The sequence below is a fragment of the Periophthalmus magnuspinnatus genome, chromosome 1 (assembly GCF_009829125.3).
Source record: "Periophthalmus magnuspinnatus isolate fPerMag1 chromosome 1, fPerMag1.2.pri, whole genome shotgun sequence".
NCBI classification, from domain to species: Eukaryota; Metazoa; Chordata; class Actinopteri; order Gobiiformes; family Gobiidae; genus Periophthalmus; species Periophthalmus magnuspinnatus.
This window is the reverse complement of record NC_047126.1, coordinates 7,436,938-7,451,676: the sequence shown is the minus strand read 5'-3', so window position 1 is coordinate 7,451,676 and position 14,739 is coordinate 7,436,938. Positions and strand designations below refer to the sequence as shown.

At 39.4% G+C, this 14,739-nt stretch overlaps 1 protein-coding gene across 1 annotated transcript in view; it reads left to right on the top strand.

The window, feature by feature from the left end:
* The window catches only part of mad1l1 (mitotic arrest deficient 1 like 1), a 113,855-nt gene that overhangs the window by 45,621 nt on the left and 53,495 nt on the right, over positions 1-14,739 (top strand). The window contains exons 14-15 of the mRNA XM_033982957.2: positions 396-487; positions 3,708-3,798. Coding sequence (XP_033838848.1) covers positions 396-487; positions 3,708-3,798 — 183 coding nt within the window. The remainder of the gene's footprint in view (positions 1-395; positions 488-3,707; positions 3,799-14,739) is intronic.

The following is a 14,739-nucleotide window of genomic DNA, read 5'->3' as shown; positions in this document are numbered from 1 at the left end:
CTTTTATTAGTCCTTCTACATCTCCAAAGCTCAAAAGTCTCCGGATCCACCTTGTGATGTCATGAAGCGGTAGTTACGTTTACCTTTCGTTCAGTAGAGAAAACACAAAAACACAACTCCAGGTATGTTTTATCTATTTATGTTTTATCTACACAGATCAGAAAATAGCGCAAAATGGGCCCTTTAAAGCTCACAAGAGTCAATTTTGCATGATATAGGACCTTTAACAGTGCGCTGGAAGTGTAAGGCAGAGATAAAGAAGGCTACGTGTGTGTCTGGAGGAGATAGTGAGGACGCGGAATGGGCTCCCAGGGTTCAGCTGGTGCAGATTGCGGCCGGTCGCAAGCAGGTCAAGGGGCTCGGGTCTATTTCCTCCGCTCTGTGTGTGTGCGCAGGTGGAGCAGGAGGCGGAGGAGCTGAAGAGGAAGCAGGCCTCAGCGATGGATAGCGTGTCGGCAGTGAGCAAGGAGGAGGTGGCTATACTCAGGTACACACTGTCGAATGAGATATTGAGATTGTACTGAGATCAAATGAGAGGAATTAACTTGATAATTCACGTAGAAATATTGGTGATATTGGCAGATTTTCAGATATCAGTCTGATATTGAAAATTTAGCTGAGATTTTGCACCAATATATATATTTTTAACAGGCTAATTCCAGATAAATGCATTTTTTTTGTAATTTTTTTTTTTTACAAAACTGAAAAGTTAATTTGTAAACTTCACTATTATTAACCACAAATTTGGTCCTTGCAACAGATTTTAAAAGCGAAATATTAGTAACAGCTATCGGACCATCCCTAAATTCACTAGGGTTGAACAATTTGGGGAATATATTACATTTTTCTGACAAGCTTTACGATTAGATTTGCAATTTATATTTTAATAAAAGGATTCTGCTCAAAATTCACATTTTAAACACGTCCAGGAGAATTGAGAAAAAGACTGAAATCTGAACTGACAAACTAATACAAGAATCAGATTTCCGAACATGTTTGTGCAGATCTAAGTTACAGGGTTGGCAGTTTTTATGCAGAATAAGACACAATATTTTGTTGTTTGTGGATGAAATTATGGTACTTCAAAAGCTGCAGCCTTCTCTATTTGCTGTAAAGTGCAGGTTGTAGGGAAAATAACACAGGGCAAGGAACATCCAAGGAATTATAATTTTAGGAAGATGAGAGAAAGTAAAACGATTGTTATGGAATGAAATTGGTAAAAGTGCCAACCTTAAAATAATGTTGTTGTTTTTTTTTTTTGTTTTTTTTTATTTAACCTTTGTTTAACCAGGAAAGTCCCATTGAGATTACTAATCTCTTTTTCAAGGGAGTCCTGGCCAAGACAGCAGCACAGTTACATCACATTACACACACATTTCAACACATCACAAAATGGATTCTTAAAAGCAATTACAAATCATAGACTTAATTCCCAAACCTTTCAACATAGATTCAAACTGAACTATTGAAGTCAGTTCTTGTAATTTCAAGACTTTTTGTAAATTATTCCATGTTGAAGGCGCAGAATATTGAAATGCCACTTTACCAGCTTCTGTGCGGACACTTGGGACAGAACGAAGCTGCAGTTTTGTGATCGCAGAGTAATAAATAATCTTGCAGGTGATGGGGTTAGGTGAGTTTTTTCCTCTATGTTAAGGTAAACTTTATTGTCCTTTATTGCATTAGACTTATCTGTCAATACCTGTGGGGTAACCCGTCAGGAGCAGTGGGACACATCTCCAGATCGTGAGCTAGTCTTGGTCAAAAAAAATGTAAACGGGTCGGGTGGCCTGGGAGTCAAACCCAGAACCTTCTTGCTGTGAGGCGAGAGTGCTAGGCCACAGTGTAAGATGGCTTCTACTTCCACAGGACGGATATTACTGTTTGCCCTTTGCCTGTTTGTTTACACAAGCCACACATTTTAAGGTTATTCTGAGTCAATAACTTGGAGTTTGAGTTGAGTTAAAGAGCTCATTCAAAGCCACAGTCCTCCACAACATCTCATTTTAGGAGCAGCTTTGAGTTCACAAGGTCAGGTTTGTTGACAGCTACTCTCTGGAAAGCCCTCCAAATTCACTTTCCTCATGTATTACCATACATTTGTTATGTAAGCGTCGCCTCATTATTCCCTCTACAGGCTGTTGTTGTTGTCACGCAGCAGAAGCTAACAGACTCCCATTCATACTGGCAGCCGTGACAAACAAGAGTATACAAGTAGGTAGAAAAAAATGAGTTATTATTTTCACATCTAAATATTTGGATTTAAATAAGTATTAAAAAGATGGAGATGTTTTCTAGAGTCAGCAGGACTATGCAATTAATCACATTTTAATCAAGGTCAAGATTCAGTCATTTGTATCGTCCAGGCCTGTCACGGTAACTAATTTTGAAGTGCGACATATTGCTGAAATAAATACAGGCGATAAATAATGATAATGAAACAAATTTATGCCATAGACACAGTAACCCAAGAGCAGATTTACACCACAAAAACAATTCTAAATCTACAATATTATTAAAAAAAAATCATGAGCTGCATTAAATAAATAGCAGACAGAAACACTTTAGTACTTAGTTTGCATCTGTAATGAGTCATACCTGTATTTAATTCATTTTTCGATAACTCAAATCTTATCATATGGTCAAAAAATAACCACACATTTTCTAGTAGTGCAAGAAAATACTCACACTATAAATACGGACTCCTCCCAAGTTCCAGCTTTCATATATTGAACAGTAAGTTGATATAGTGATTGTCAGTAAGAACAAGCTTAGGCCTGTCACGATAGAGGATTGACTATACACCCCTCCATTAAAAAGCAGAGTTTGGAGCAGAGTTCAGACTGGAAGAAGGACTTTGGTTATTTTTTTGTGTTAAATGGCAAGATTTTTGTATATTCAGAAAAAAAAAAAATTGATTGATAGCCATTATTTGTTTATTTGTTATTAATCAGCCAAAATAAAAAGTGTCAATTAGTATATCAGTTTGAATTAAAAAAAAAAAAATCTCCAATAAAACACCTTATACTTGGATCGTATGGTGTATATAGCTAAACTGCTAGCTGCTGCGTTCCAAATAGGAAGTGATTAAGCAAAATAGTGAAGGCGGGTTAATTTTACACTTCCCGCTCCATCGACTCTGGCTCCAATTCTCTTTACATTCAAATGTTGTCACCCCTTCTTCTGTAATTGCTGCAGTGAGCCTCGTCATTTTTGTCTTAAAATGTTTGAATTAACCCCCTTCACTATTTTGTCTGATTCAAGATATGAACATTAATACCAGACAAAGCACCTTCTTTCCCAAGTCACTCCTGCTAGCGAGAGTAACAGGTTTGATTGACAGTGTTGCTGGAACAGATTTTTGCAAATTTGTGCTGACAGAAAAGACGTTTGAACATTGTCCCAGTTTTGTTACATGTGGATAGGCCCAGTAATTAGAGACATTGCTTTATACTGTCAGAAATACTCCAATTTCCAAACTATACAGTTACAGTTTTTGCTTGTAAAAAAAAAAAAATCACTTTGTTAAATGCTGACAGAGAATATTGAACTTTTTACCAGTTTTTGTTACATGTGGATAGGCCCAGTAATTACACAGATATTGCATTCTACAGTCAGAAAGATCCCATTTTCCACCTCCACACTTTTTGGCTTTTATAACATCACCTGACTGCGTTCTATTGAGTTTGTCGGGGCTTGCGTTTCAGACAGAAGATTGAAGACTTGGAGGCGGAGAGACAGCGCTTGGAGCAGCTGAACGGAGAGCTGGAGATGAGACTGGAGAAGCACACTCTACAGGTGGGTTAGCTGAGCAGACAGACACACCCCCCCTCCTCCTCCTCCTCCTCCTCCGCTGGGGCTGATGGATCTGCACGTCGTTCACAAAAAGGAAACAATTTGATAACCCCGCGGGCACCGTGACAGCTCCCATTCATTCACACAGACCTGTCCGCTAACCCAAACGCTACAATAGCATCCAGCTGGCATGTCAACAATGTCCAGTGGAAAAAAGGAGATGTTCTGGCCACTAAAAAATGTGTTGGTGTTAAAAAAGAGGTTTAACATTTTCATAATAATTTAACTTTTAGAGTTCATGGGGAGTCGATTTAGAACCGTCCAGTTAATCCTGTTATAACTGATATAAGATTGTGATTTCAAAGAGTGGGGTGTTGTATGTCTATGGGGTTTTTCTGCTAACACACAACATATTTAGAGCACCATGTTGCCTTTTATTGTTTTGGAAATGCTATATTTGTCAAACAACCTATTAACATGTTTTATGAGTTTAATTTTTGTTTTTGAGTTTTACATTCCTCCTCCCTTCACTCTCACTCCCCCTTCAGAGCACTATCACAACACAATCAGCGGGCATCCCTCTAATTAAACTACTCTGCGGTTTGTCAAGTAGCTGTGTACAGTTTTGTCATCATGTGGGAGTTTGGTTGTGCAATGCTCCACCCACAAACCTATGTCAGAGTCTTACAGCTAACCAGAGGAATAGTTTGAATTGGGCCCGGGAGAGTTTGCTGAAATACTGAAACATGCATGGATGACGTCTAAATGCAAGGAAAGCTTCACCGGAGGACGCGTCTGTGTTTACAAAGGCATGTTTTTATGTGTCGGGGCTGATAATGCTAATTTTGGAGCCTAATAAATATTAAAATAATGCCACTGACTGAAATAATCTACACCTAAAAATAATTGGGTCGTCCTTACAACAAATAAAATTTTGCCGTTATGTTACATTTAAAGTTTTAATAAAAGTTGGCATTAGCATTAGCATTGACACACAAAGATGTACCTGTCTAAAAGCAGAAGTGTCCTCCGGTGAACTACATGTACCAGTAGTCAGTAATATCCCCCTGCAGCTCCCTGTCTACGGCCTGATCTGTCAGGACGTAGTGATTTTAGCATGACTTGGCAAAAACCTCAGAGACATTATGCCACACCGGAAATGGTCTTGCAGACTGTCCCTCTGATTATAACTGGCTGTCTACCATTGTGCACACAGCATATTGATAAGCAAACACTCTACCACTGAGCCGTGTTTGTCTTCTCTGGGTGAAACTTGCATCACTTTTTGAGGCTGTACTAAAAGAATGTCTCTTAAAGCCGGTTGCACACTAGAGAATCTAAAAATCTTCAGTTTATAAAACGTGACAAACAGTGTGTAGATCACAGACATAAAGACAGTTTGTAGCGATTATTTGTCTCACACTCACTTGAGGAACAGCAGCATTGTGCACTTGCTGTTTTCAGGAAGGATTTGCTACAAGCGTCAGATCGAACAAGGTGCTCTAATGAAAACAAATGCATGAGGACATGAGGTGAGCAGTGTGACTGCCTTTCCATGCTCTTATTCACAGTGAAAATGAAACAAAAAGATATAACGTGTGGATTAAATCCTGCTTGTAAAGGCTACAGGAGCGAAGTATTCACTGGCCAGGGTGATCTGTAAGGACGTTACATTTGTTATAGCGATGATAAAAAGTTTGAACAAACACCAAAAATAGTGATTGCTGTGGTCGTGGTTGGCTCTTGTGGCAGACTGACTGGCACACTGAGCAGTTTTGTTTTTTTAATTTTAAATTTTTATCTTAAATTTTCAACTTGACATTTTGGGATTTTGGCAAAAAAAGTGCAGCAAGCGCAACTGAAAAGACAGAAGCTAAGAACTATTGTGTGAGTTGAATGGTTTGTTTTTCCTGTATTCATAAAAGACCCTGCATGGAGCTAGCTATGCTAACCAGCTAGCTCTGAAATGCTACAGGCTTTTTACAATGCAACAAACTTTCTACACTAAATCTGTATATCTGGATAGAAGACGTTCCAGAGAAAACACTTTGAGGGACGGGCCCGTCTCATCACCAACCGAAATGACAGAGTGGAGAGTGAGTCTTAGAAGAGGCTTTCCTGTTTTGTCCCCAGCGTTCACCTTGCTTCACCTGGAGGCTGCTGTGATGCCTTAGCTTCAGGATAGAGAGGAGGGAACACTTTTGTCCTGAGAGCTGTTACTCTGCCCAAAATGCCCTGACACTGGATTTGATGACACTACCTGTTGCGTTGACTTTCGTTTGAGCAGGAAAATACAATAATGACAGAAAGTTCAATGTGGTTAAATTGGCCCTCGGGGACAAATAAAGTGATATTGACTGGATCTTCTGTGTTGTTTCTACAGTTTAACAGACTCTTTAGTGAGTCACTAGACAATGGATGCCTCGCACTGCCTGTCTGCAGTTATCGCATGCGGCAATTGTAATATCTTGTTGGAAGCTTATGATTTGAGTCGTAAAATAATCACACTGACTCCACAGACATGAAGAGTGCCACCACAAATAAATCTTAAAGTCTGGCCAAAAATCAGCTTTAGTTAATCTGTCCTGCTGTGTTGATCAGTTTTTGTTTTATGTAGATTGGCTTAATTACTGAGATATTAAACATAAATCAATCCAAAATATATGGGTTATGAAAATGTAGCTAAACATTTTATCACTAAATTTCCACCTGTCCTCCACCTCAACTTGAAACTATACACTCCAGAGAATGCTATAACGGCTGAATTGGCTGGAGGGATTATCATTGAACAAAGCAGAGGACGATGAATGCAGAGAGAATGTCTGCACTGGAATGAACAATAACCCATAGGAGCTCTCCTCTCACACAGAGGCCAGTTACACCACTCCACTCCTCCATTGCACACTCTTGTACACTGTTGGCCACAATCATTGGACACAAAGAGCCAGTGGAATAACACATGGCCACTAAGTCCTCACCTGAAACCAATGCTCAGACAGAACAAATCTGTCAATCAAACTAACACTAGCAGGAGCTGACCTCAAGGAAAGAAGGCCCCTGATTGGTCTGTTATTAATGTTCATATCTTTATTTGCATTGACAAAACGCCTAAATAAAACCACCAGAATCATGTAGAGCAGGTTAAAAGTAACACATTAAAACCAGAATGACAAAGCTGGCAGCAGCAGTTAGAGCAAGGGGCACCATTTTTCAATACAAAGGGAACTGAAACCTCTTTGGCAAATCCAAATCTTTATATTCACCACTCCCTCCGCTGTGAGCCAGACTCAAACACATGACTATGCAATCAAATTCGTTTTTTATGGGTTGATGCATGTGAATCACCTCAGATCAACAGTTCGCTCATTTGCTCATTGACTTTTTTCTTTTTTCTGTCCCCATTATATTTTGTTATTTTTTTATTTTAATTTTAATGTTTTTTCCTCATAAACAGCCACAACTATTGAATAAGTATGTATTCTGGATCCCAACAACCTATGTCCATAGATACAGTCTGTGCTTTAGACAGAGCTCACATTATATCAGGTGGAATAAAGAAAAATTATTGTGAACTTTATGGTGAAATCTGTCGTTCACATCTGTACCATCCTTCACTAGCCAAAATATTTTGGCATAAAGCTCATCTATCTCCATGATGAATGTTCTGAAGTATTGAATCATGCAGGTGGCTGCGACCTCCAGAAAGTTACGTGATGTTGCTTTAGGTTGATTGTGGTGAGATTTACACATGGAAAATTAAAACAAAACCAAGTAAAACGTAAGAGGTTGAAATGATGTGCAAATTTTTTAAGCGTATGCACAGCTCAGACCTGCTCAGTGTGAGTCTGATGGAGCTGCTGCAGTTTGAGCTTTTAACGCAGCCGTGCGTTGAGCCAGAGCACCGTGGGGCCCCGTGGAGCCTGCATCAATGATCCACATGGCCAGCAACTAAAATGACCAAGTGCTCAGAAAATACAAGTCATTCACATTCACTCTCAGACTAATGAACAAGGTTTTAGTGCTACCGAACGGGACCAGGAGTCATTGGAGTCATTTTATAGTGTCAATTGTTAAGAGTAATACTTTTTTACAGCTATACAGGACAACTGAATGTACATACTTCAACTGACTAGACTGACTAATGTATAGCAAACATAGTTACTACAATAATGGCTAATTCAATCAAGAAGAAAAAAAGTACATTTGACTAAAACACTGAGATTTGCTAACTTCTCACCAAATTAAAACATTTTCTTTAATCATGAGTTTTCTTAGTCCATATTTTGTAATGTCTTGGCCTTGGTGAAAGACGGGGTATCACACTTTTATGGAGTATTAATTGCTAACACATAACATATTTAGATCACCATGTTACCTTTTATTTGTTCTGAAAATGCTATATTTGCCGAAAACAATGTATTAATAAGTTTTATAAGTTTCACCGACATTTGCTTTGAGTCTCCCTTCCCTTTGCTCTTCAGAGTGCTGCCACAATCACTATGCATGTACTTTTTTCTTTAATGTGGCCAAGTTTTATGTGCCTGTTACAGAGCATGGTAATCTTTTTTTGTACTAACTGCTTTTTTTTTTATATCTTGCTTCCAGTGTAATGACAAATCCAGGGCAGACAGACCTAGACTTGATGAGAAGTAAACTGGGATTATATCAGGGTTATTTGTGGGCAAAATGCAGCCTAAATGGCTAAAACTTACAAAACTGCTGGTCACCATTTGGATCTTCATGAAGTTTTTTTGTTTGTTTTTTTTGTTTTTTGTACAATATTGGCTCTGATATATAATGCATAACTAAATTTAGCTTGGATCCAAAATACACACTTCTTCAAAACTTAATGAAGATTAAGATGAGTCTGGTCTCTAGTCTCCCAGAGTTATGATGGGTATGATTGACAGGTGGATTAGCCAATCAGAAACAAATATGGCTTTATGAGGAAAAAAATGAAGAAAAAAAAAAATCAAGCAGGACTGAATCACGGATTTCTGCAGAATCAATTAGTGAAGCACTAAACTCTGTTAATCTGAGGTGAGAGAAATGTGATTTTGTTCAAAATGATGGATGATCAGTGAGCTCCTTTGTTTCACATGCGTCACTGAAATAAACAAATCTGATTGGACGGTCATGTTTGAAGCTGCCTTGAGACGTGACAGAGGGCGTGGTGACTGATTTCCCTCTGTATAAAAAATGGAGAGAAAGATATTATTCTGGAGTTGCCAGGCAATCCCTAAATGCTACTAATCTCGACTATACCAATCTCTCTCCCTCCTTTACCTTCCCTGCAGGAGGCCTGTAATAACACGCCCTAACCCAGCACTTTACTTCCATTACTCTGCAGGCATCTCCAGTTCCACGCCCTCTCAAGCATGACCGCCAATCTCCAACCCATTTCGGAGACCCCATGTGCAGCTGCGAGAGTGCGAGAGCTCCCTTGGCCCGCTGGTCAATGGCCTGGTCACTGCTCGTACCAGTTAATTTTCATGGTCCTGTTACGGTTTTGCGAGCAGACTGTATCTCCGTGAATAGCTGCGAGGACAGACATTTAAGAAAGAAAAAGAGTTTGAGGATGGGTGTAAAAATGTAAGATAAATTCTAATTGGGATTTTTATAGTCTATATCTGGCTCTGCTCAGGGCAGTGTGAAGATGGGAGAGAGTCAGACAGAAAGCAGAAATTGAACTGTCACTTAGTCCAAGTAATTCCAGACCAGGGTTGTCAAAAGTATTGAAAATCAAACGATAATCGATACCAAAACTAGCATTGAAACTATATAGTCGTTTGACCCAGAATCAATACTAAAAAGAGTCACATTCACAGAATAAATCAAGTCTTATTAGTTCCAACATATAACAGTCACTATTTTACAGTAAGTTTGCTGCAAAGTGCAGATATCATGTCTTTGACATGTTTCTATAAAGACTATTCTGATCACCAGTGACACCATCCAGGTGCATATTCATTCTGGCCCTGTCTCAATTTAACAGTTCGTCGGCTGCATATGAAAGGCACTTAAGTCACTTCCGGTGCGACAAGGCCTGTCCCATTTCATGCACCCCACTAATGTGGCCGACAAACGTGCCCTGCATTTCCAGCGTTTCCATAGAGATTGCCCGTGAACAAAGCGTGCGTCCGAGCTCACTTTGCGCTCTGTTGTATCCCATCATGCACTGCACGTGACTTTTTCTACGGAAGAAACAAGATATATTTTCTTAAAGTGATGTACTACTAGCTACAATTGGGAAAAAATCACCTATAACATTATATTTGCTTATTGTTAATCAAAGTGAAAGGTTAATTCTTAATTCCATTCAATCTAAACAGAAATAAACACCTGTGACGACACCTTGACTCTTCAATGAAATAATAATGAATTAAAAATTCAACTGTAATTATTTCAGTGTCCATTTTACACGTTTTGGTCATGAGTTAGCAGCCATCACGGTTGCTAGGTGACGTAACGTAAACACAGACAGTGGTTGACGTACGCTCTGTGGAGTAGACGCGTCCCATTTTGGCTCGGCCTTTGTGGTCGATGGAGCTACACGGAGGAGCACCCTTCATCAGCCGGGTCCTTCGAACGGTACTTCGTAGTGTGCAACTGTCGAACTGAGACACAGCCACTGTCTTACCTTTCCTGTAAAAGAAGTTACTGATGTGGAGACAGAAGATGTCTTCTTGAAGGTCTGACCAAGAAGATCGACACATGCAGACCTTTTTCTTTGCAGTGCCAGTCTTGCTTTCACTGGTCTGTGGCAACTTTGAAACTGCAGCTTTTGCCTGTAGTTTTTCATGTGTCTTGCACTTCTCCAGAGGACAGAAATGAGTTAAATCTGGGGTCTAGGGCTGAGGACATGCGTAGGAGATCTTTTTCCTCATCAGACCAATATCTCTTTGAAAGGTCTTGATTGATGGCTCCCTTAATGTCTCAAACCAGAGGCGAATCATTTTCAGTGCAGTTCATGTCTCTCAGACATTTAGAGGGGCACCCGCTGAAATGGTGGGATTCTTTTCTTCGCACATGTTTGTTGCCACAAGCATTAGTCTAAGTGCTTCCACTGTCTCTTCAGCACTTGAGATGTCATTCTCAACATTTCTCACTTTATAGTTTTATGCTAATTTGTTAATATGAACATGTAATTGCATATAATGTAATGTAATGCAATTAAATATATGTTTGAGCTTCTGGGTTCTTTTCAGGGCTTCTGCCCCTGTTGTGCTTCTATGGAAGAATGTTGAGATCTTTCTAACAGCAGGAACTTTTACAGCACATTGAGATGCAAGATTTAATACATGGACAAAACATCTCACATGTGTGTAGCAATGGATTTAACAGGTTTTAACAGGCTACAAACATGTTGGACGCATCAGTGGTGACAACCCGGGGCTTCTTGGCATCAAGATTCCACCCATTCACTGCAAGTACATCTGCAATGTGCTCCCCGCTGTGCATTTCATACATTGCTTTACTTTCAGTACTTACGACTTAATTTGTTTATGAAGACTGTTTATAAAATGTATCATGAATGTCATGTACGACTCCGTGGCCCTTGATGTCCAGCTGTCACATGTGAGCCCTCTTTCTGTTGACACAAGAGCATCTTCCACTGTGGCTCTGGCCTGCTCATACAGTGAAGGAATTATTTTTTTCAGCAAAATATTTCCAAGAGAGTATTTCATAACGTGGCTCTAATACTTGCATCATAAAGCGGAATCCGTCATTCTCTTCAACACTGTACGGACTGAGTTCCAAACAGATGTAAACAGAGATGCCGTTTGTGATCGCCTTAGCCCTTGCTGAAGAAAAAGGAGCTTTGCCTGGAAAATATTTTTATTTTTTACTTTGCATTATGTTGGATTCGCACCAACAGCGAGAAATGGCTATGCAAGCTTGTTGTGTCACTCGTGTACTGCACTTTTGAAAAGCAGTTTCTCCATATTGCACAGTCCTTTTTGACTTTTGTCCCATCCACGCTGCTATGAAATCCATTTAAATCCATACTTTGGATTTAAATGTTGCTGGCACATCTTTCAGCTTGTTTCACTCGCTCAAACTTTCCTCGCTCAACCCCGCTATGTTCTTCTTCATCGGGCGACTTCCACCCACTTTACAGCCACTATTGCAACCTAGCTGACCCCGGAGAAGTGAGTAAACAATGGATGTGAAATTGAGGCATTTATAGCAGCACCTGTTGAATTAAAAGATCAATACTTGGCAAGAGTGCATCGAGAATTGATTGTGAGAGTAAATATTGTCATTTAAAGTTAATATCTCTGTAATAACTGGGCTTATAGTTTGTAATCAGAAACACCTGGCTTTAATCAGGGCAGTCCTGTGTGATGTCACATAACACTTAAAATTGCAGCACACATGTAGGTTTTGACTGTTTTAAACAAAAAGCTGCAAATGTACTTTAAATTGGATTATCTGTAGAATATTAAGACACCATGTACATGTTTAGTAATGTGTATTCCCACTTTTAACAGGACTAAAACCGGATTTGAAATTGGAAAACACAATTACTACAGTAGATCTAGAGAATATCATAAAGGATGGCATTTTTGTAAAACTCCTTGTAAATCAAACACATATCAGAATAAGAGCAGCATACATATAACCATAGATATAGTACCTGTACTACATGAAACACTCCTCTGCACTTTATTCAGCTGTATTCAAAGAAGACTTTAGACTAGAATAGACTTTTAGATTTTCCTGGTACACACAGAACAGTGATGGAGGGCCTGTTGTGTGATGAAGGAGGAAATGACAGACTTTGATGCTTTTTGTTAGCTTTACCAATAGAAGTCCAATGTAATGACAATCTGCACCCACCGCCACTGCAGTACACAATCTCTGAGGAGACGAGCAGTTCTGACAAGGCTAAAAAAGATTGACAGCTTCAAAGTTACCTTCATGTTGGGCATTTGAAAGTGGAAATCAGTTTGTCAAGGTTATGTACTAATATCTTATGACATTGCAAGGTGGAACAGAGTGTATTCCTCTCTAGATCCTTTGTGCAGGCCCTTTTCTCAATATTTTTTTTTGCCACCTGACACCTTGAGCTTTCAGTTGTCAGATTAATGTGTCTCTGTCCATTTTAAGGTTAACACACATTTTATTTAGAGAAATTTGCCCTCGTCCCTTGAAATTTGTTTGACCCTTCAATGCCGTTGGGGCACTTCATCAGGAGCAGTGAGTGCCACAGTGCAGCCCCTGGGGACCCACCTCCAGATCTTAACTTAGGCTTGGTCAGAACTACCTTAGCTGGAGGATTGTACCTACGACGTATATTTTAGGTTGGTGTGTCGAGAGAAAACCCATCCAGACACAGGGAGAACGCGTGAAGTGTGAGCGCAAGCCAGTCAACCACTAAAATAATCAATACTGACCGTACACTACATAATATTCAATGTGAAAACCCATGTTAATCTGGTAAATAGTCACTTTTTATATAGCACTTTTCCACCTTCAAGGCTCACATTCATACACCAGAGCAGGATTCAAACCACTAACCTTAAGGTCAATGGACAAACATTCTATCGATTGAGCTACTGTCGCCCACTGGTTATCCAAGCCACTACTGTATGATCTCTTAAATAGCTCACGGACCGCCACCTCTCCCCTCGCTCTTATACAGCACTCTGGGAGCAAACGTGTTGTTATTGTGGCCTATGAATAAGACATATTCAGCCCGAGGCATTCGCTGACTCTCACCTTGTTCTGTAAAAAATCATGTTTATATGCATGTCCGCAAACGCCTCATTCTCCGCCTGTTAGGAATTGGATCTGAGGACGCCTTTGTGTTTCCCGGTCCCGCTTGTTAAAATGATGCGGTTTTATTGTAAACTACAAAGTGAAATATTAATCCTGCGAATGACCTAATTCAGTGGAAGTATTATTTTTAAAGTTGAGTCTTGTAGAAGGCAGTGGTTGGCGGCTTGGATTCGATTAAGGATGACTTTGTTGTTTCAAAGTTGCATGTGGTGTTATACTCAGTTCATCATCTATTTTTATTACCAGAGATCCAGTAAATATGTATTGGTCAGTTCAATAGTGTCCAAAATTCTCATAGCACACCATAATACCACCTTTTTAAATATGTTAGTCGTCAGATATACATTTTATGTCAAAGGTTACGACTAGTCTTGTCAATAGTGTCTCTATTTTGATACTAAGGAATAGTCTCGATACTCGATTCCGATTCCCATACAGCGATGATAATAAAAATCCCTCTTTCTTTAGGCAATAGAATGTGATTTTCAACATTAAATCATAGTACTTTCTTTTTCTATTCCCATCTGGCCTTCTGTGTCTGGTCATCTGTGTAATCCCTCAGTCGTCCAGTAGGTTCCATAGTGGTCCATGTGTGTATACTAGTCTATGTGTCTTATACTTGTTCTGATACAGCTCAAGATCATTCTAAAACAATTCAGGAAAGGTTCATTTCTGTCCTGTGTATGTGACTTTAGTATTGATACCTGCAAAAATGAGTATCTAGTTACAATACTAGTATTAGTATTAGTATTGATTTTCCATTGTTTTGACAATCCTTGGATAAAGCTTGTACTGTAATGTTTTTTTCTTTGTTTACTGCCTTATACATTGTAGATACACACTGACAACATCAAGTAACTTGTAAGGACCATGCCACAACAGTGGTATAAGAACAAGATAATTATTGATGATATGAATAGAGGAGGCTGGCTAGAGACTCTGGGGGCTCTGTCTCAGGTGTTCAGCACAGCTGATTCAGGCCTTCTCTCTATGAGCTTCATAATGAAGTCTCCTGAAATGTTTTTCACTTCCTAGCTGTGCCTTGTCAGAGTTCATTAGTGGAATACCAAAAGTGTGTACAGCAGTCATCAAAGCAAAGGTAAAGGCTATTTTGAAGAATCTAAAATCTATAACCTGTTTTGAGTTATTTCAGCGAAA